Below are 23,068 nucleotides of genomic sequence, written 5' to 3'. Positions count from 1 at the left end.
TGTTATGTTGTTTTGTTTTATTTCTCTGTTGTTTTGTTTCTCTGCTGTTTTGTTGTTCTGTTCTGTAGCTTTGTTTATCTGTTGTTTTATTTGTCCAATTGTTATGTTTCTCAGTTTTGTTGTTGTACTGTTTTGTTTCTCTTTTGTTTTGTTGTTCTGTTATTTTGTTTCTCTGTTGTTTTGTTGTTCTGTTGTTTTATTTCTCTGTTGTTTTGTTGTTTGTTGTTTTATTTCTCAGTTTTTTTGTTGTTCTGTTCTGTTGTTTTGTTTCACTGTTGTTCTGTTTTGCTACTTCTCTGTTGTTTTGTTGTTCTGTTTCTTTATTGTTTTGTTTATTTGTTGTTTTGTTGTTCTGTTGTTCTGTTCTGTTTTTTTATTTTTCTGTTGTTTTGATGTTCTGTTGTTTTTTCTGTGTTGTGTTGGCTCTTTGTTGTTTTGTTTCTCCATTGTTTTGTTGTTCTGTTTTTCTGCTGTTGTTCTGTTGTTTTATTTCTCAGTTATTCTGTTGTTTTGTTGTTGTACTGTTTTCTTTCTTTTTTTGTTCTGTTTCTCTGTTCTTTTGTTTATCTGTTGTTTTGTTGTTTTATTTGTCTGTTGTTTTTTTGTTTTGTTCTGTTGTTTTGTTTCTCTGTTCTTTTGTTTATCTGTTGTTTTGTTGTTCTGTTGTTTTGTGTCTCTGTTGTACTGTTCTTTTCTTTTGTTGCTCTGTTGTTCTGTTGCTCTTTTCTGTTGTTTTGTTGCCCTCTTGTTTTTTCTGTGTTGTGTTGGCTCTTTGTTGTTTTGTTTCTCCATTGTTTTGTTGTTCTGTTTTTCTGCTGTTTTGTTGTTCTGTTCTGTTGTTTTGTTTCTCTGTTATTTTGTTGTTTTGTTGTTGTACTGTTTTCTTTCTTTTTTGTTCTGTTTCTCTGTTCTTTTGTTTATCTGTTGTTTTATTGTTTTATTTCTCTGTTGTTTTGTTCTGTTGTTTTGTTTCTCTGTTGTTTTCTTGTTCTGTTATTTTGTTTTGTTTCTCTGTTGTTTTTTTCTCTGTTGTTTTGTTGCTCTGTTTTTATTTTTCTGTTCTGTTGTTCTGTCGTTTTATTTCTCTGTTGTTTTGTTGTCCTGTTTCTCTGATGCTTTGTTTCTCTGTTGTTTTGTTGTTCTGTTTCTCTGTTGTTTTGTTGTTCTGTTTCTCTGTTGTTTTGTTTCTCTGTTGTTTTGTTTCTCTGTTGTTTTGTTGTTCTGTTTCTCTGTTGTTTTGTTTCTCTGTTGTTTTGTTGTTCTGTTTCTCTGTTGTTTTGTTTCTCTGTTGTTTTGTTGTTCTGTTTCTCTGTTGTTTTGTTTCTGTTGTTTTGTTGTTCTGTTGTTTTGTGTCTCTGTTGTTCTGTTCTGTTCTTTTGTTGCTCTGTTGTTCTGTTGCTCTTTTCTGTTGTTTTGTTGCCCTGTTCCGTTGTTCTGTTGCTTTTTTTAATTGTTCTGTTTCTCTGTTTTGTTGCTCTGTTCTCTTGCTGCGTTCTGTTGTTTTGTTATTGTGTTGTTCTGTTTAGTGTGTGTAGATGTCATTCCTATAGGGCAGTGTTGTGTAGACTCTTGTTATCCCTGTGCGCTGAGGCTCTGGCCGGTCGTGCGTGAGTGACAGCCTATTATCAGAAGGCCTCAGGAGTCTAATGGGTTTAACTGGGAACAGGGAAACAGCACCTGGCCTCAATAACGCGGCGGCGTCCTGAAAGTGCTGGAGACTAACGCCATCTGTCTGCGGATCAATCGACGAGGAGCTCGGATCAATCGCACTCTGCTTCTGTAAACAGCAAACACCGGCACAGCCTCGGACTTCATTACACTGTCCATGTTTCACTCCAGTTTTAGTAGTGTTTGGTTAATGAGTCACCTTCAGCAACCATGTTAACATCATGTCTACTGTTGGTACTAAAAACACAACCATGTTAACATTATGTCTACTATTTGTACTAAAAACACAACCATGCTAACATTATGTCTACTGTCTGTACTAGACACACAACCATGCTAACTTTATGTCTACTGTGTGTACTAAAAACACAACCATGTTAACATCATACAACCATGTTAACATTATGTCTACTGTTTGTACTAAAAATGAAACCATGCTAACATTATGTCTACTTTTTGTACTAAAAACACAACTATGTTAGCATCATGTCTACTGTTTGTAATAAAAACACAACCATGTTAGCATCATGTCTACAGTTTGTACTAAAAACACGACCATGTTAACATCATGTCTACTGTTTGTACTAAAAATGCAACCATGCTAACATTATGTCTACTGTTTGTACTAAAAACACGACCATGTTAACATCATGTCTGATGTGTGTTTGTACTAAAATCACAACCATGTTAACATGTCTACTGTTTGTTTATGTACTAAAATACAACCATGTTAACATGTCTACTGTTTGTATTAAAACACAACCATGTTAACAATTTGTCTACTGTTTGATACTTAAAACACAACCATGGTGACATGTCTACTGTTTGCTTATATACTAAAATACAACCATGTTAACATCATGTCTATGTCATGTCTTATCTCTTTAGTGATAAATAAATACTGTTATTATGGCAACCCATTGCTAAACTAAATTAAAACAATCAAAAGTTTACATTAATAGTGTGTGCAGTGTGTGTGCAGTGTGTACAGTAGGTACAGTGTGTGCAGTGTGTGCTGTGTGTACAGTGTATAGTGTGTACAGTGTACAGTGTGTACAGTGTGTGCAGTGTGTACAGTGTGTGCAGTGGTCGCGGTGCGTACAGTGTGCGCAGAGTGTACAATGTGTACAGTGTGTGCAGTGTGTACAATGTGTACAATGTGTGCAGTGTGTACAGTGTGTACAATGTGTGCAGTGTGTACAGTGTGTAGCAGTGGAACTAGTGTGAGGACCTGGTGGAGACCGTAATAAAGCCACAAACATTTGTATATTTTGAAAATAACTGAAATGTTTGTGTTGGATTTATACTTTTAGGTTTGAAAAGGTGCAATGACAACAGACATGAGTTCAAGTGCTAAGTATTCTTCAGTGAGAGAGTGAATAAGGCCTTGGTCATATAGTATTTTTAGGCTTGAAAAACAAAATAAACTAAAATTGATTTGAAACTACTACTACTACTACTACTAATACTACTAGTATTACTACTACATTTCTGCAGTCACAGTTTTCTTCAGTGTTATTTCTCGTTTCAGGCATTAATCAGTGAGTCCTTTAATTGTAAAGTGTTTGGTAAATTGTGGCGTTTGGATGAAATGGAACGATGGAGGTGTCACTCACAGAATCAAATAGTTAATATATTTAAGTTGTGAATGTGACGTTTTTGGCATCAGGACAGACAGAGGAACGTGCTGGGTTAGTGCAAGTCAACGGGGTGTTGTGTGGGTGCGTTCCTTAGTTTAGAGAATAGGACGCTGTGCTTGGATGGAGCTGCAGATTATGATGTTGATATTCCAGTCATGACACAGCCATCATCATATTCAAGCTCTGAAGAGCCGAGGTCAGCGGCTCCACGGTGATTCTCCGGCACAAGCCATGAAGCACACAATGGACCGGCAGAAAGTGTAAGGGAGCGCCTGCCATTTTGAACGGAAGAGTAGTCTCACCCCAGGACTTTGCTCCGCGGCACACAGAAAACAGCAGGGCTCGGAGACGAGAAACACACAGGTCTCCTCATAAATTATCTGGATTTAAACTGTGTACACTGGAGTAAGATAGGATTCATGCTTTGGTTGGTGTCCACATAAAACCAGTGCGCTCGTAAATAAAAAAGATGTCGTCTTCAGCTCTTTGATTGCCATTTCCAGCCGTCATTGCCCAAAGAAGCAGTGGGGAAACTAGAGTCAGTGTTGTGAATAGTACATAAGACACCACCCGAAAACAAGAGCCTTAGCTCACGTCAGTAATGGGTAATTTGACTTGTTTTCTGCAATGCTTTTCTTTGGCGTCTGTTCCTTGGGTGTTCTTTTTGGCGTTCTCTTTGGCGTTCTCTTTGGTATTCTTTTTGCATTCTCTTTGGCTTCTGTTCCTTGGCCGTTCTTTTGCATTCTCTTTTGCATTCCTTTTCACAATGTTTTGCTTGTGGCTGACTTGAGCACAAGGCTGTCTGTGTTGTGCCCGTGTGGGATGTGTGCTCGAGTGTTTCACAAGGACAGACTCTCAGCACTTGTCAAAGCTGTGGGTTTAATTAGCACCAGACACAACAGTACAGCCCCTCGTGAACAATACTTAGAGCAACAACATCTATCTAACTCCGTCTTTATTTCCACCTTGTACAGATGATCACATGACCCATTTCCTTCCCTGATTTGAGTGAAGGTGGCGGTCACAGCGTGTCCATCTGTTGACTCTATTAGGAGTCATTTTGACCCTCTTGTGCCTAATGGTCCGTGCGGCGATGTGAAGGGTTGCCGCGGGCGATGACTGCAGATCTACATGTCTTTAACCTCTCTCTGTGTAAACGCTCAAAGAGGCCCCAGGGCATTGTGGCTATGGGCCCCACAGAACGGCGCCCTCTGTGTTTGGAGAGAGGCTGTTCTTGTTCTTTTGTAGGTACTGGCATTAGGCTTGTTCTTATTCTTTTGTAAGTGCTGGCATTATTTTCACAACACATGGCTTTTATGTGAAGAACGCTCACGCTGAGCATATTAAAACAAGCAATAATTAACAAAGTGTGTGTCTGTTTGAGAAATATGTCTGTGCATTTCACTGTGAACCCATTTTAATAATAATACAAATATTACAGGAGTAATGGATGGAGATAAAATAAAGCATTTGTATCTTATTACTAAAACATGGAATTATAATTTTCATAAGGATCTGAGTTATTGCTTCCAAACAGAGAGAATTGAGGTTATCTGTTCTCTTCACAGAGCCGCGGCTAAAGCTATTAGCACTTGTTTTCTGCATTAATGAGAGTTATAGCTCAAAAAACACTTTTATGTGAGGACATCGTTTTAGACATTCTGCCACGAGGGCGGATAATAGCGATGCCATTAAAAATGCATATCTTTGAATGTAATTAACAGCTTAGCTTTATAATTAGTCAATATATAGAGCACTTGTCGTGAGCGGTCTGAGCCAGAGCAAACACAGAAGCTCAAAGACAGTGGGAGAGAGCTGTGCTTTGATTAACAGAGATGGTGTAGAATAAAGGCCAGTTAAAGTGTTGTGTCCATATGGCCCCCAGGCCCCGAGGCTGCAGACCACACCAGGGCCTGGGCTTTGGTCCCTCTCCACAGGACCCCAGCTGCTCAAACAAACCCCATTTATGTCCCTGCTCTGCTACAATTACAGGCCTTGGCCGAGGTTCAGCCACTCACCACCGTAATTAACACACTGCACTGGGACGAGTACAACAACAGGCTGTGAATACACAAAATACTACACAAAATACTGCACTGAGACGAATCTACAACCACAGTGTGTGTATACACAAAATACTACCCAAAATACTGCACTGGAACGAGTCTACAACCACAAACTGCATATACATAAAATACTACACAGAATACTGCACTGGGACGAATAAAACCACAGACTGTGTATGCACAAAATACTACATAAAATATTGCACTGAGATCAGTCTATAAGCACAGACTGTGTATACACAAAATACTACACAAAATATTGCACTGAGATCAGTTTATAAGCACAGACTGTGTATACACAAAATACTACACAAAATACTGTACTGGGACGAGTACTACCACAGACTGTGTATACGCAAAATACTGCATCAGGAGTACAGCACATGTACCTTTTGTATAAAGAAAGATAAACTTGGAGAATTATCATCAGATACGCATAACAAAATGACAGGCTTTGAGTCCAAGTCCAAAGTTGTTCTCATTAGTTCACCAGTTAAAATGGCAAAACGCAGTAATTAATGCATGACAAATCAAAAGCTACTCTTAGAAACATCCCTTTAATTAATACAAAAATACAAATCTAAACACAATCATCTGCCATTATCTGAACAAAAAAGTTTAGAATTTATATAATACATTTTTTCATAATCAAATAAAAAATCTGAATCCAGGTTTTATCCATAATAAGATCTGGAAGATGAACCAAACATGGCGTTGTGTTGTTTTCAGTGAAGATTAACCAAAGATGGAGTTGTGTTGTTTTTAGTAAAGATGAACCAAAGATGGCGTCATGTTGTTTTCAGTGTCACTAGTGTGAAATACATTTTTAAATTCCGCATTATTTTCTGAATACTGGCCTATTTCAAATTAGCAGAGACTGTACTCCAGGTACTTCAGGTAGTACCTGGAGCGGCCACTAGTCGCTCTCACACGAGGACAGAGGGGGAGTGCCCTCAAGGGGCCTGTGCATGGTGCATGAGGCCACGCTGTTGTATTGATTTTGTTGTAGTGAGTTTTATGATGGCCCTGTGACTCCATCATGACCTCATATGACCCCAGTGACCTCTGGGTTCATTTTAACAACATTACCTTGAGTTGGCTGGAGTTAAATCTCGGAATGAACGAGAAGATAATTGAATTTATGAATAAATAATTCCGTATAATTTTAATAGTGACAAAGTGACTCATCGTCTCATCAGGATCATGAGGTCAAACTTTATATTTAACAGATTTAGAGCTGTTCAGACACAGGTCAATGTGTTTATGCGTTTTGTTTAAGTGTCTTAACTGTTGTATGTTCTGTAAAGCAATTTGTACAAAATCTGCTCCACAAATACACCTGCCTTTACTTCACTGCTACAATCTAAATTAATGATTTTTCAAAACTGTTGAAATAATTGAAGCATGCCTTTTTTCATTCACAGATAATAATAATAATAATAATAATTATTATTATTATTATTATTATTGTTGTTGTTGTTGTTGTTGTTGTTGTTGTTGTTGTTGTTATTATTAATAATAATAATAATAATAATAATAATAATAATAATAATACATGATACTGTTTCTTTTTTCTATAATTTTCAAGCATCACAACTTTCACAAAATTTGACATAGTGCCATTCTGTTATATTTTACCTGAATCCCCTCGCTTCTCCAAGTGTCGGGGCCGTAGCGCTGGTAGAGGTTCAAGGCCCACGCGTAGCTCTTCATATGGCTCACATCACACAGAGCACTGCCTCCCAGTTCACTGTCCATTTTAAACAGCCACAGCGTCACATCCAGGTGTTGAACCATGAGCTCCGCCAGACGCTCATGAAGCTACAGAAACATGGATCAGTCCAACACATTATCACATTAGTCCTACAGCATATATAACATCAGTCTCACAGCACATTATCACATCAGTCCTACAGCACATTATCACATCAGTCCTACAGCACATTAGCACATGAATCCTACAGCACATTATCACATCAGAGCACATTATCACATCGGTTCTACAGCACATCATCACATCAGTCCTACAGCACATTATCACATTGGACTTACAGCACATCATCATATCAGTCCTACAGCACATTATCACATCAGACCTACAGCATATTATCACATCAGTGCTACAGCACATTATTGCATCAGCAGCACATTATCACATCCATCCTACAGCACATTATCATATCATGTTATCACATCAGTCCTACAGCACATTATCACATCAGTCCTACAGCACATTATCACATCAGTCCTACAGCACATTATCACATCATTCTTACAGTACATTATCACATCAGACCTAGAGGCCATTATCACATTAGTCCGACAGCACATTATCACATTAGCCCTAGAGCACATTACACATTAGTCCAACAGCACATTATCACATCAGTCCTACAGCACATTATCACATTAAACCTATAGCATATTATCACATCAGACCTATAGCACATTATAACATAAGTCCACAGCACATTATCACATTTCCCTTCAGTTTGAGAGGCATCTTAACTTTAAAACATTTCTTTCTGTTTTTTAGTGAAGAAGCGATGTTTGAATGAAAGTCTCATCATGTCAGCATTCGTAACAAACCATGTGTTCATTATAAGTCCTTGTTCATGCTTTATTAAGGCTCTTTAGGTTGTAGTTATTATAATATGACCTCACTAATGTAAATACTTCCTGTACTATGATATTGGGGTTTAGAGCCAATGCGGCCAACATTTGTGCCAAACATAAATGTATTTAAATAACAATTATTAAAAATGTGTCGGTTTTAAATTCAAATTTTTTTTTTCAGCAAAGCTCTAAATATTGGAACATGAAGAGTTACATTTTTCTCATGTTTATTCAGTATATTTAGCGCACACAGTTTATGTTTGTATAGAGCTCTGGAGGCCTAAACAGCTCAACCTGTTCCAAGGAGTAGAGGTCCTCTGCTCCAGGGGGCATTTCCACACCAGCCGCTCTAAAGATCTTCCTGGCTCCAGACTTGGTTCCGTACAGCTGTGAAATGGCTGGCTCAGGGCCCATCAGCGGTACGCCCAGTTCATCGGCAACGGCCAGGTCATCAACGTGTGCCACTCCAGGGACGATGTAGGAGTGTTTACCCTGGACAAGGCGTCGGATTCTCTGCAGAGTGTGAGGGCTGTACTTGAGCAGAGACGACAGGCACATGCTGTGGTTCTAAATAAAAACACGTCAGAAAAGGTGTGGTCACATTTGGAAAAAAATAATAATATTTGTGACTAGATTTGTGATTATAGTGTTTTAGTGTCAAAATTATCAGTACAGACAATATGAGATGCAAACTTTTTAAATGATCATTATCGTATTGAAATCTGTATCAAGAGTATTTTTCCTGGTATCAAAAAAATTTTATCAAAAAAAAAAAAAAAAAAAAAAATCAACTTTGAAAATTTCGTATCATTACAACAGTATTGACACTATTAAGACTACAAGGAGAATTAAGATTCAGGAAGGATTGAAATATGAACTAAACAAGAATCCATTTTATTTCAGAACATATTTGAAACAATTAATTATTATTAAGACATTAAGACATTTTACCAAAACAACTGCAGTGATTTCATAAATTCAAAAATTCAAAATATAACTTCAGATTTAATTACACTGATTAGAGTGGCCTACATGTGAACACACTCTGACTGAGCGGCCTACTTGAGAACACATTTTGACGCTGATTTATTTCTACATGAGAACACACTTGGACTGATTTATTTCTACATGAGAACACACTTTGAAAGAGCGGCCTACATGAGATCACACTGTGACTCTGATTTATTTTTATATGAGAACACACTGTGACTCTGTTTTTTTTTTTTTCTACATGAGAATACACTTTTCCTCTGATTATCATTGTGTACACACCAGATCTGAGAGTGTAGCTGCCAGCGGGATGTGACCTCTCCGGGTTGAAATGATAAGAGCAGCCTGTGGGACGCGGTTCTGTCCTTCTCTCCTCTAATGTGAGCGACAATGAGCTCTTTGGGAATACAACTAATTATTCCACATCTGTATTTATTTGATCCACGTGGAATTATCCTTCTGGAATTATCCGTCTGTCACTGCTACAGGAGCAGCAGTTCATCTCAGCTACATGTGTGTCACTGTTTAACAACTGAACAGCAGAAAATCTATATCTACAAATTAGAGTGAGTCCAGTTTACAGCTAAAGGGAAAACTGCTTTAACATAATGGCAGTGAAGAGCTGAACAGAAGAGACAACAATACTACACATAAATGAATGTAATGTAGGCTTCTGTACAAACGGGTACTTACACAGACACACCAAATAATTTACTCTACTACCCCTTAGAGGCCGTTTTACATACTGCATCTCTATTTTTGATTAGATAGGACGAGTTTAAAATGTACCAAGTATTAATATCTGAAATTAAAAAAAATAAATAAAAAATGTAAACTCAACTGGAAAGTAGTCGACAGCCTCCGGAGTAAGCATTATGAACTGTGTTTTGGAAAGTGAAGTGTCCAGGGTCTCAGCTAAGCTCTCCTCTTGGGGTGTGTTAGACTTTAACAGACTGGAGTAGTACTGCTTCATATCTTCTTTCAGATGCATTGGACACACGTAGATCACCTCCACATTTTCATCTTAAAATAAAAAATAACAAATATGTCAGAATGCATTAGAGTGCAACATTAGTGCATATGTGGTTTTCATGTTTTTATAATCATTACTTTGTGGGTGTCATTTTTTTATTTGTAAATGATAATACCTTTTGTGTAAATTACCCAAGGTTTGAGCTTTGTTTACAGTATGGTCGCTTGGTAATGGTTTTGGAATGACCTATACATGCCGCTGACCATGTCCAAGCAGGAAGTAAAATTATAAATGTTCCAAAATAGGGAACAAAGCGTTTTCAGTAAAATCTTTAATAATTCTCTATTATAATTATGTTAACTGTGTTTTAGGGGGATAATAGTAATATTTATTTTAAACATATGTAAGCTTACCTCTTATTTCACACAGTCTTCCTATTTGAATGTTCTGGACCACATCAAAGTTCCTCAGGTTGCATCTCTGACTCTGGGAGTATCCTAAAGGAACAATATTGTAGATAAAACCTATATTTGTAATGGTTAAAAATACAAATCTGGACCAACCGTGCGCACACACACGCACACACACACACACACACACACACACAAAGTAATAGTATTTAGACTGACCACACAGACGCACACAAAGTAATAGCATTTAGACTAATCCCATTGGGGCAGCTAATGGTTAATTTAGTTGAATAACCAGCAGGTGGCAGCGTGTTGTAATGCCCACTACCAGGCTCCGGTGACATCTCCAGCGTCTATCCGCGTGTGCCAGGGTTTGGGGCTGACAGAGAACCCTCAGCTGAATCAAGGTAATTAAATGATTGGATTCATGCTAATTAACAACAATGGGGTTCAACTTTCTAATTATCCTTGTTCACACAGCACTCTCTGCAGCCACCCCAAGAGCACATAAACCATTCCATCTGCTTGTAATTAGGCTTAATAATTTTACACAATCGCTCAATGATTTACCATGGCTGATTACAGTCTGAATGTGTGCACTGTTGTGAAATTAGAATAAGAACGGATCATAGCGTGAGGTTCCTGTCTGGAGAGCGGAGCTATAAAAAAGACCTCTGCACATCTTCTAAATCTAAATTCGACATAATCGCTTTTCATTTGCCTAATCTGCAAATTAGACGGCTATTGGGGTGTAATTGTTGTGTTGCCAGTTCAGGGACAGTCATCACGCTGGGAAACACATTTGAAGGATGCATATCAGGGCAGAGGGCCACGAGAGGCAGGGAGGCAGGGCTGAGGCGGGATGAGACCTACCTAATGATGGGATATGGATAATGGTTCTCTTGGAGCCCTGGATGTAGTTCCAGTTGGCTGCCAGATGCTGTGAGGGAGAAGGGGAGTGATCAGAGACAGAACACACACAAATCACGAAGCATGTTCACGCTCTCTCTCAGGGCGGATGGCAGCAAACCAAGCATAACATATGACTTTAATTAAATTAGCCTATTACTTTACAAAACGTCTTCTCACAATTAAATCTATCACAAAGGTACACAAGGCTACAGGCAGAAGATTAGCGAGCTTAATTAACTCGGAGTGTTTGAGCACAGGACATACATTTGAAGCATGTAAACAGCCTGTGCAGACACAGCCACATTAACTGGTCATGGATTAAAAGACGAGGGATGACACACACACACACACCTTCACTGAAGAAATGACACACACACACACACACAACTTCAAAGAAGGATTGATACGCACACACCTTCACTGAAGGAGCAACAGACATATTCACCGCACACATCCAACATGTTTGCTCCATAATTGTTAATCTAATGTAATTTATAATTATAGAAAAATGATGCCCAAGAGCCAGTGATGAATACTGAATCATATGAATATTGAATCATACAAGAAAATGAAATTGTTATGCAAAAATTTTTTAAAAATACTACTACTACTACTACTACTACTACTACTACTACTACTACTATTACTACTACTAATAATAATAATTAAAAATAATAATAATAATAATAATAATAATAATAATAATAATAATAATGATAATAATGATGATAATAATAATAATAATAATAATAATAATAATAATAATAATAATAATAATAATAATAATAATAATAATAATAATATAGTTTACTGTATTATTTGTCACAGTTTGTCACAGTTTGCTTAATCCCATTTGCTGGTTCCCTCCTTCTGAAAAGCTGTAACCTTTTCTCTATTAAAGAATAACTGAAACACCTTGACTGGTTTTATTTGGAAAATGGCAGTTCCTAAATTGCCTTCACTATGAAGCTTCACTCCCCATTGTGGTCAGCAGGGGGCATTAAACACCTAAGCCAGGCGTATATTTGGAGAGTGAAAGACAAACTGCCACACTGATGTGTGTAAATGCACAGAAGGAGGATAGACATCTACACAGGGTTCTACAGAGGGTTCAGGTATCTACAGAGGGGTCTACAGAGGGTTCTACAGAGGGTTCAGGTATCTACAGCGGGGTCTACAGAGGGTTTAAGATAAGATAAGATACGATAAGATAAGATAAGATAAGATAAGATATGCCTTTATTAGTCCCACAGTGGGGAAATTCTAGTATTGGGTATCTACAGAGGGTTCTACAGAGTGTTTAGGTATCTACAGATGGTTCTACAGCAGGTCTAGGTATTAGATTAGATTCGATTAGATTAGATTAGATTAGATTAGCTTTGGGAGAAATTTGTCTTGGGACAACAGTACTCATGCCACATATACATACAACATATACAGACATACAACATACAGTACACACACAGTGGACACATCTACAGAGGGTTCTACAGAAGGTCCTACAGAGGGTTTAGAGATCTACAGAGGGTTTAGTTATATACAGGGGTATCTACAGATAGATCAACAGAGCGTTCTACAGAGGGTTTAGATGTCTATAGAGGGATCAACAGAGGGTTTAAAGTTCTACAGAGGGTTCTACAGACTGTTTAGAGGTCTACAGAGGGTTTCACCTGAGCTCTGCATCGCTGATTCTCCAAATGACTGAACCTCCTTGCCTGCAGGGCCTTCTTTACTCGACATAGTTGAGTGTGCATGAGCCAGGACAACGAGATGGTACCAACTGCCCACTTGCATCTGCAGTAACGAAGGTAGGCAGAGCGGGCAGTGTAGCGCCTCCAGCAGGACTGTATGTGAACTGCAGCTGCCTTGGCGCCTCCCTCTCCCTTGAAGCGTTGACCTGGACGTGACAGTACGTCCAAAACCTTGCCTTGATTGTACAACACAGAGATGAGGCTGCTGACCGGAGGAGCTCCTTCCCACTCACCGTTCCATCTCTGTGCCAACTTCACGAGCTGCTCAGCCTTTACTACAGCCATGGGCACAGCATAGGCCTGTAGCAGCTGGCACAGGGGCCTCAGAGCCTGCTCCACACTGCTCCAGCACAGGCCAGAACTCCTCTTGAACACAATCAAATCCTTATCTGATGGATTGATATGACCTTGTTTAATTGTAAAAGTTAGTTTACATTCATTTTCAGGCTCCTCTGCTAAACTCTAAAAAACAAACAAAAACAGGTTAGTGAGTATCACTCTTTTAATTGACAATTGATACTTTACAGCTGATGTCATCAGCATTCTTTGGAAGTGTGAAGCTAACTTTAATCCAAGCTTTATTTTAACACAATCCATAAAGAGCTGACTTATCTGAACTTCAACAGGTGAGCTGATTTGTGCTGTTAAACAAGTCCCTCTCAAATAACATTACACCCATAAGCTAGCTAGTATTAGCATTAGTCAACAGTTTTTCAGTGAGTCACTCTCACCTTTTGTTCGCTAATGTGTGCATTGTGTTGGCATGGCAACTGTTGAACATTCCCACATAGAGATAGGTGCAGAACACCCCCAGCATGATGTCACTGTAAAATATCAATAGAACCTGAAAGCAGCATGAGCCTAACCTTTAAGAGCCCCTTCCTAGTTTTTGAGTTGACGGAGGGAGGTGGGGTCTTGGCTGCAGATGGAGTGGTCTCTTCAGGTTCAGTTTCACATTGTAGTGACCTGAACTCAATGTTTTTTATTCCTCGAGAGACAAACACAAATGTATTTAAGTTACATTAACTTAATAAAAACTACAACAATAAGGCTTACGTTCCGACAGGCCAATCTTGGAGCATTTCAGGTCTTCTCCAAAGTGAAGTGAAGCTTCCTTGTGTTGGTATAATGTGGATGTACTCACTGCTGCATCTTCACTGGTCTGAATGCTCCCCACAGGAATAGACAGGCCGCAAAGTTTGGACTGAAAACAGAACAAGAAACATATCACAGTGAAGCTGACTATCTGCACGGGGACCTGTTTAAAATGTAAAGAATCCGTGTCTTCTCCAAGCATAATTTATTTTTAATAGCTGCAGTTATTTATGATTTACAAGAGACAATGAAACAAAACATGACGCTAGAGAATGTGTCAGAGCCGGGAATCGTGTGGGTCAGATCTGTACCGCGTGAACATGTGACCCCATATAATAACATTAAAACAGTTCCTTTATGTTTTGGCCCTGGTCTTAAAAGCTGGAACACACTCGCTGCGTTTGTAGAACAAAGTTGTATTACACTCTGCACATGCTCCATCCTCCTCAGCCCACTGAGCTCTCTGACAGACCACAGGTAGGGCCAGGTGCTACCAATCTCCCCTCAAAGGCACACATCTGTCTCAAGCAGCTTTGGAAAAGGTGGTAGCCTTTGTAAAATCGCTAGAATGCAGAAGCTGAGAGTGGAGCTGGCCTGAGCAGCGGGCACAGAGCCAGTGCGGAGCTCCGGCTGTCTTATTGGCATGCTGGAGCAGGTACTGCTTCTGTCCAGAGACAGCTGTAAAGCAGCAGCCCATATCAGAGCAATCAGGCTCCACTTTCTGTACAAGAATGCTGATGTGCTGCAATCTGCTACTTTCTGCTTCTGTGGCCAGCTCCTGGATCTGGGTGACAGTCCAGCCTTTGTTTCTCCAGTAACAAAATCACAAAACAACACGAGACAAAGAGAGTAAAACATGGCTGAAACTGATGGTGACCTTTGCAAAGATTAACGTGTTATTTTTGATAGGTGCACGCTGTCATCACTAACTGAACGACCTTTATGTCCCCTCATACTTTTCATTAAGCCCTCTCCAGGAGACACTGTCACTTCATCAAGTTATCACAGGCCACAATACTTCCCAATCACATTTGTAACAATAAATCTTTCAGTTACTATAAACAAAATCAGGGGGCGACACTGCCTGTCTGGTGCAGCATTACTACTTGTATTTGTACAGCAGAAGTGCAGGATAATTAAAACAATCCTCATAAATTAGAAATAATAAATGCAGATAAATGAATATACATGTGTTCATTACATTACTTATATCGCACAGTACCTTTCCTTCTAGTGAGCGTCCCTGGCAAGGCTTTGGAGGCCGCAGGTCCGGTAAACACTTCAGCTGTGGTTCCCTGTGTGAAATGTCTCTTGGTTTAATAATAAATAAATAAAACACAATATTCACAGATAAAAAAAGCATATTTGAGATGACCATTTGGGAATGAGGGCTCTACTGTGAAAAGTGTCTTCCACGCTGGGATGAACCTGCAGCCTGGTATTCACAGTCTGCATGTACCTTTCAGCACATTTCTGGAGACAGTCACGTGTTAGTCTGCAGTACTTCTGTGCTTCTGTGTTTTATTACAATAAAAAAAATATACAGTTACCTTCATTTCATTTTCTGATTTGTCAATTGCTGTCTCCATTTCTTTAAAATCTAATGTCTTTCCCAGCCCAGTGTCACTATGTTTCTGAAAGTCCCATTTTAGCTGGCGTAAATCATGTTGAACCTGTGAAAAGTAAACAACAGTTATTCTATTCTTCTAGCTTTAGCCGTTAATTCTGAATAAATGATGTTCTCGGCACCTGGACTAAAGCTGTCCCCGCAATATCCTCCCTTCTATTTGTAAAAGCCATTTGTTATTAGATAGTTTAATAACAAAATAGGAAAATCAGGGACAGCTGAAGAGTTTTATGAGACGTTTGCCCAACATCACGTCCAGAGTTAATCAACGCGGTTACCATGGCAGCGACGTTAACGTGCAAATACGCGCCCTACGCGCTCTACACGCTCTTGAACGATAGATTATAGTTAATTTATATTTAATGCTCCGCTTTAAGTTATTTCTTTTCATTATTATTATTATTATTATTATTATTATTATTATTATTATTATTATTATTATTATTATTATTATTATTATTATTATTATTATTATTATTTTATTTTTTATTTTTTTGTATTGTGCCTTATCTACAATAAAAAACAACAACTTTATATCATATTTATGGCTTCAATTTCATATTTTAAACTCCCCTAAATATAATGAGGAGCCAAGTGCAGCCAATTATTGCGCTAAAGACACAAGAACGCTTTTATTTCTACATTTTCGACTCACCGGTAGTGACGTACTAAAGTTGAAAGGTCATCAATGCTAATGCTAGGCGGCTAATCGCTGCTTCCGAGTTGTTCCAGATGTCATACAGTTATAAAAAGCTTTAATAGCGAGGATGTCAGACACAGAAGAAAATACAGCAATGAGCGATCCGTGTGTCCTGATCACGAGCTCTGACGGCGCGTTTAAAGAAGAGGAACTTATAAAACGTTTGTATTTATGCGTATTTAGCTGTATTTATGTGTATTTATGTGTACTTCTGTGAGCATCACCACAGGAGGCTTGTGCCACAGCTAATGTTTAGTCATCCTCCTTAAGCTCATTTTAGCACAGATGTATTTAAATGACCATTCTATAACTTTGTAATTTGAGTGGATTCGTTATCGTTATCATGTTTACTTAGACAAAATGTTTCTATGTGTATTTCACATTACACTCACATGTTCTGTTTCTTTTCTCTTTTTTAGAGATTCTGAATTCAGATACTTTACCTGAACCCACAAAAACGGACAAAGGAGTGGTCTGGTATCCCTGGACCATCAACAACAAATATTACACAGCAGAAGTGTCCCTGTGCGCTGTCCCCAACACGTTTCATATGTCACTAGAGATTTTCCAGGCTACACAGGCTTTTATCGCTTATTTTGACAGTTCAGTGGTGAGTGGGACACAAGCCTTTACTACTACGATGTACTTTGTGATTAAAGCTGTTTCTTTTCTTATTGCAGAAAGATGGACTAGAAAAGTTGAATCCTTGGATTTCTGTGGTAGAAGAGATCGCTCCAGAGGTTCTGATTCTAGTTTGTGACCAAGTCTGTGAACACGGTATGTTTTGAAAATGCAGTAGGACACAGGCAGAGATGGAAAAATACTTTGAGAATGTATTTACAGAATACTGAATACAGTATGAATGCAGTAAAATGTATGTTGGTACTTGGTCCAATTAGAGTATTGCATTCTGAATACCTCACATACTTTCACATTAAAACAGCGTTGTGTTACACTACCCAAAACGTGACAGGATTAGAGCAGCTTTGTGTTTGTTGCACATTTTTTTTTGTCCCTAATTTGAGGAGGGGAAAAATCGCACATGCCTCATCACAGGAGCAGTGCCTTTAGTATTGATGCCTTAGATTTAGTAAAGTAACTGTATTCTGAATATCACCAAATAAAAAAGTAATTGTACCAGAACAGTGACTCTTAAGGGGGTATTCTGAATTCTCGGTCCATGTTTTCAGTTACTTCTCGACACTAAAGACTGGATAACATTGATTGTAATTAACCTCATTCGCTGTCACATTTTAGGAGTCACGAGACATGAAGCACAACAGTGGTGTTTGTCTCATTCATTTGAGTTAATAGAGCTTAATCCCCAGGACATTCCAGATGAGGAGGGTAAGACCGACTTTCATAACAATTTGTAAATATTTCAGTGAATGAACTGTAAATGATCCTGTTTGTTTTTAAAGATGATTTTCCAGAATCCACAGGAGTGAAGCGTATCATTCAAGCACTAAATGCTAATGTGTGGTCCAACGTAGAGATGAAGAATGGTAAGAGAGTTGTTTATTTATTTATTATTGTTACTGTAACATTGTTTATTCTTGCAGGAAACAACCAGGGGCTTGGTCTGATGAACAGTTTGGTGGCTGTGGCAGGGAGGCACAGTGCTTCACGGAGCAGTGCAGAACCTTCAGTTTGTTCATTTTTCTTTTAAAGGTTGAACAGTTTTTTTTTTATTTCTTAACAGTGACTTCTAAATATTTTCCTCTTTTTGTGATAGCTCTCAAATTTACAAACACTGGGGGCTGTAGATGTTGAGGATCATGAACAAACAAAAAGTGAAAAATCGGCCGCACAAGAGGAGAGTGTTGTTGGTGAGTGAACCATCTTTGACCTGAGTAACACTTGTCATGTCTGACGGCTGTATTTGAATGCCCATTTAAAATAAACCAATATTTTTGTTTTGTTTTGTTTTTTTTACCACAGATGCAATGACAGATTTGGACATCCGGGAACTTGCCGATCTCACCGCGGGGAATGCCGATGTGGATAATTTCGAGCGTCTCTTTACTAAACTCAAAGAGATGAAAGGTAAAAGCTAAACCTGCACTTACGTCAAGATGTTTCCTTTAACACAAGGAGACATTTACTACAATTATTATTGTTGCGCAGACAAGGCCTCATCGTTACCTCATGACCAACGCAAGGTCCATGCGGAGAGAGTAAGTACGAGGGTACTTCATGGTATCAGCCTACTGCTGGAACAGTATTTATGTATTTATTAAGGTAGTAACTGATCTTTCCTTTGAAAATGTGTTGTGTAGGTAGCAAAGGCGTTTTGGATGGCCATTGGAGGTGACACAGATGAAATAGACAGTTTGTCCTCAGGAGAAGAAAGCTAAAATCAGACTTCCTTCTGAGATTACAGCCCTCGCTCTTTTCACCCCAGGTTTTTTTATTTTTTTATTTTAACAACTGATCAGATGAAGGGGCTGCGCCAGGGGGAGCTTGAGGTGGCCTCTTTAGGAACAGGCTAAGTCAGCGTCCAAATTGAAAACCTTAGTGCCCCTTTTAGCTTCAACTGAAAATGTCTGGCTCCGCCACTGATCACATGACACTAGTCTATCCAGCAACCTGGCAGTTAAATCTACAGTTTAATAAATGTTATCCACTAAATAACACTTTTAATTATTGATAATTAAAGTTTTAATTTTTCCTGTGTGTTTAATATAAAATGAAGGAGTCCAGTGTTAATAATGATGACCCCAATCTGTAACTTTTTGAAAGCTGTAACTTGTCCCTGTGTGATACAAGCAGCACTGCACTATGGGACTGTCTGTATTTCATTATGAAGGTGACACACAGTCACATTTCATTGCTGATGTTAAATTAAAACTAAAGTTTTATAAACTGTTGGTAAAGGAAAGTGTTTGTATTTATTTCCTTTGTGTTGTAATGGTCAGTCTAATATCAAACAGACTCAAAAAGGTTCTGGGTTTATGTGACGTCATCTGGACTGTCTGTAGTTTAAATGAGTCCTATTGTGCTTGTGTCTCTATCGTTCTCATCTCTGGCCCCTGTGGATGATTGTTATAATTTACACATTTTTTAAATCACAATTTTCATCTAAAACCACTTAATAAAAAAAAACAAGTCCGCTGACTTTGGTGTTAGAAAACTGCACTGTCCAATGGGAGCTGACGTCTCCGTCGACGTCATCACAACAAAGTTGTCAGCGCCCCCTATGGATAGCTGCATATCACACCAGCGTGCAGCCCGTTTTTTTTTTTTTTTTTCATTTATACCAAAATGGCTATGCAATGCTGCCGAATCCCACAAGTATCATTGATTAAGAAAATAAAACTGGAAAGGGAAGTGCGTACGTCACTGGGCGTGGGGTCACAGTGGGAGCGTATGTCACACTGGGCGTGTTCGTCACGCTGGGCCTGTACCTCATAGTGGGCATGTACATACACAGTTGAAGTGTACTCACAGTGTGCGTGTACGTCACAGCGGGCGCATACGTCACAGTGGGCGTGTACCGGTGGAGGTTTAGATCAATAAAATGACGTCTTGATAATAGTCGCTTAAAGATTACTCAAACATGAATCACTCCAAATACAACCACAGAGGCTCAATGAGAAGAAACGACTAGAACATGGATAAACATCTAAAAAGTCCATTTGATTTGATTGTTAAATCGATCTGATTTAACAGAGTTTGGAGTTGGTCATAATCTTCTGGTAAATGATGTGGCAGATGTTTTGAGCTGATTTGTGGTTCATAACTGTAATGACTGGGTTAGTCCAGAAACAAAAAATGGACTTTAAATGTAACGTCTTCTCTGTTTTATCCCGATTAACACTGAACTGACACAAGAATCAGAAGAGCAGCAGAGCAGGCGACTCGAGTAACAGATGTGAGCACAAAAACACATTTCGATCATAATAACAGTTACTTTTAAAGTGATTATTATTGTAGTGAAACATTTTGATTTGATTTTCATTCAGCATCTCACTTTGAACCATTTAACACATTTAAGCCTCGTCATTTCTCTGGGATTAGTTTGCTGTTAAAATGAACATGTCTTTTGAACAGCTCTTTGAAATGAACGGATCCAAAAGATTCGGACCCCATAAAAGAGCCGAAAGTCCCATCACTGTGAAGTACAGTTGTGTTGAGCCGATGCCCTTCGTCTGAAACCATGAGCTCCAGCTTCAGATGGTCATGAACTTCTAGACTCCACCACCGCTGTCTGTTTTATCTTTTAAATTCATGTAAATCACTTCTAAAGATATATATATATATATATATATATATATATATATATATATATATATATATATATATATATATATATATATATATATATATATATATATATATATACATATACATATACATATACATATACATATATACATTTTTTTTTTTTTTTTTTTTTTTTTTTTTTTTTTTTTTTTTTTTTTTTTTATTCACTGTTTCACGGAATTGAGGGGAAATAAATGAAAGTCGATTGTTTGTGATTCCATAATGTTAGGATTCTCTTTTTAAATCCAGTGAATATTTCATGAATAAATATCACACCATTCTTTCATTGTTTGGCAGCTTGAATTGTGAAGACACAGGCCACAGAAAAACTCAAGTCTCTGTATTTATCTGAAAATCTCTTTTAAACATAGATATTAACGATCAAAGGCACAGCAGATACTGGACTGACATCTAGTGGTGCTATAAGCTACTGCAGTATGTTCTCATTTCATTTTTGGCCTGCCATGAGTATTTTGAACGTTTAAAAAGTCTACACTCTTTATATTATAATGATAAAAATGTGCTTTCGTCTTTCTAGTCTCGTGGCGTCGCTGTTTTCATGTGTGTAAAACTGTCCAAATACATTTTCGGGCCATTAAACCGTTAAAAATAAGGCGTCTTAAAGACACACTCCACAAAGCTTCTAAACTTTCTCTTTTGGCTGATTTTTTTTCTGTCACTCTCGCTCCAAAACTAATGATTGTGAAATTAGTTTGGGAGCAATAATGAGCCCCCCACTAAGACCCACTGTATCCATATGCATGAAATGAGTAGTGTTAATACACGCGATGAATCGGGGGTAATGCGCTGTATAATTTGGAGTGTTCTCGCTGCAGCTCCGCCCTGTGGCGGTGCCCGTAAATGGCCATGTATGGACAATTAAACATTTCTCCTTAACATTAAAAGCTCCTTATTTGAGAGAGCTGCAGGCGCGAGGCGCACCACGAGATCATGACACCGCGACACTGCGAGACCACGACACCACACACCACGAGGTGACGAGACTGTTCACTTCACTCATCAGAATAAACCTTTTAAACTTTTAAAATACATCGTCATCATCATCAATCATCATCAATCATCGTCGTCGTCATCATCAGTAGTAGTAGTAGTAGTAGTAGTAGTAGTAGTAGTAGTAGTAGTAGTAGTAGTAGTAGTAGTATTAGATCACAGGAGCCATAGCTGATGAGCCAGAGGAGCCAGAGCAGTGGAGTCAGAGCAGAGGAGCCAGAGCAGAAGAGCTAGAGCGAGAAGTCAAAGCAGAGGAGCCAGAATAGAGGAGTCAGAACAGAGTAGCCAGGTAAAAGGAGCCAGAACAGAGGAGCCAGAGCAGAGGAGCCAGAGCAGAGGAGCCAGGGCAGAGGAGCCAGGGCAGAGGAGCCAGGGCAGAGGAGCCAGGGCAGTGGAGCCAGAGGAGTCAGAGCAGAGGTGTCAGAGCAGAGGAGTCAGAGCAGAGGAGTCAGAGCAGAGGAGTTAGAGGAGAGGAGCCATAGCTGAGGAGCCAGAGGAGCAAGAGCTGAGGAGCAAGAGCAGAGGAGCAAGAGCAGAGGAACAAGAGCAGAGGAGCAAGAGCAGAGGAGCCAGAACAGAGCAAATGAACCAGAACTGAGGAGTCAGAACAGAGGAGCCAGAGCTGAGGACACAGAGGAGTAAGAGCAAAGAAGTCAGAGCAGAGGAGCCAGAGCAAAAGAGCTAGAGTGAGGAGCTGAAGCAGAGAAGCCAGAGCAGAGGAGTCAGAGCAGAGGAGTCATAGTGGAGGAGACAGAGCTGAGGAACCAGAAGAGCCAGAGCCAAGGATTCACAGCAGAGGAGCCTCGGCCTGTTCCTTCGGCCTGTTACCTCGGCCTTGCCCCAGGGCACTTATCACTGCTCCTGTGTTCACCGCTGTAATGATCTGTTTTGTTTTTTGTTTTTTCTCCAGAATCTGAAAGAGCGGAGTAATTATCAGATGCTGGGTGACACTGGGTGACACTGGGTGACACTGGGTGACACTGGGTGACACTGGGTGACACTGGGTGACACTGGGTGACGTAGAGTGACGCAGGGTTAACATATATCCTAATCTGACACGATTCTCCAGAAAAAAAAACAAAAAACAAAAAAAAACAATTTTTATAAAAGAATCAAGTATTATTCCTATCAATAATAATTATAATGCCCACATCAAACATATATATCTATGAGTGCGGGCACGCTTTTCCACTGATCTAACCTGTAACTTGGCCTGTTTGTAGGTAGTAAATAAATTTAATGCTGTTCTGTGGAACATTCCAGGCATTAGTATCTCCATGGAGACAAGAAGGTAGCGGAACAGTTATAAAGTGCATATTTAAAATAACCAGATTAAACTTCTA

General features: G+C 39.0%; 2 protein-coding genes across 2 annotated transcripts in view; one reads left to right on the top strand and one right to left on the bottom strand.

The window, feature by feature from the left end:
• iqch (IQ motif containing H) overlaps positions 1-16,029 on the bottom strand; it is a 32,054-nt gene extending 16,025 nt beyond the window's left edge. The window contains exons 1-11 of the mRNA XM_055222537.1: positions 15,997-16,029; positions 15,672-15,794; positions 15,497-15,594; positions 15,344-15,416; positions 14,171-14,230; positions 12,946-13,488; positions 11,237-11,303; positions 10,367-10,450; positions 9,822-10,003; positions 8,285-8,557; positions 7,013-7,195 (exon numbers count right to left, since the gene is read on the bottom strand). Of these exons, the coding sequence (XP_055078512.1) occupies positions 7,013-7,195; positions 8,285-8,557; positions 9,822-10,003; positions 10,367-10,450; positions 11,237-11,303; positions 12,946-13,488; positions 14,171-14,230; positions 15,344-15,416; positions 15,497-15,594; positions 15,672-15,794; positions 15,997-16,029 (1,719 nt within the window). The remainder of the gene's footprint in view (positions 1-7,012; positions 7,196-8,284; positions 8,558-9,821; positions 10,004-10,366; positions 10,451-11,236; positions 11,304-12,945; positions 13,489-14,170; positions 14,231-15,343; positions 15,417-15,496; positions 15,595-15,671; positions 15,795-15,996) is intronic.
• A 389-nt stretch (positions 16,030-16,418) lies between these two features.
• On the top strand, positions 16,419-19,326 carry aagab (alpha and gamma adaptin binding protein). Its single transcript, XM_033967979.2, has 10 exons — positions 16,419-16,609; positions 16,868-17,058; positions 17,129-17,225; positions 17,706-17,795; positions 17,870-17,953; positions 18,011-18,096; positions 18,184-18,277; positions 18,390-18,494; positions 18,576-18,625; positions 18,728-19,326. The coding sequence occupies exons 1-10, from the start codon at positions 16,516-16,518 to the stop codon at positions 18,803-18,805; spliced, it is 969 nt and encodes a 322-aa protein (XP_033823870.1). The 5' UTR covers positions 16,419-16,515; the 3' UTR covers positions 18,806-19,326.
• The last annotated feature ends 3,742 nt before the right edge of the window (positions 19,327-23,068 follow it).

Source organism: Periophthalmus magnuspinnatus, chromosome 6, assembly GCF_009829125.3.
Source record: "Periophthalmus magnuspinnatus isolate fPerMag1 chromosome 6, fPerMag1.2.pri, whole genome shotgun sequence".
NCBI lineage: Eukaryota > Metazoa > Chordata > Actinopteri > Gobiiformes > Gobiidae > Periophthalmus > Periophthalmus magnuspinnatus.
The sequence above is the reverse complement of the archived record's forward strand: the minus strand, read 5'-3'. Positions and strand labels throughout refer to the sequence as shown.

Bases quoted from the DNA above. Each gene is read 5' to 3' on its own strand.
- aagab (XM_033967979.2), top strand. From the start codon at position 16,516: ATGTCAGACACAGAAGAAAATACAGCAATGAGCGATCCGTGTGTCCTG. The intron at 17,226-17,705 runs GTATGTTTTGAA...GTCACATTTTAG, and splicing joins TGACCAAGTCTGTGAACACG to GAGTCACGAGACATGAAGCA. The intron at 17,796-17,869 runs GTAAGACCGACT...TTGTTTTTAAAG, and splicing joins GGACATTCCAGATGAGGAGG to ATGATTTTCCAGAATCCACA.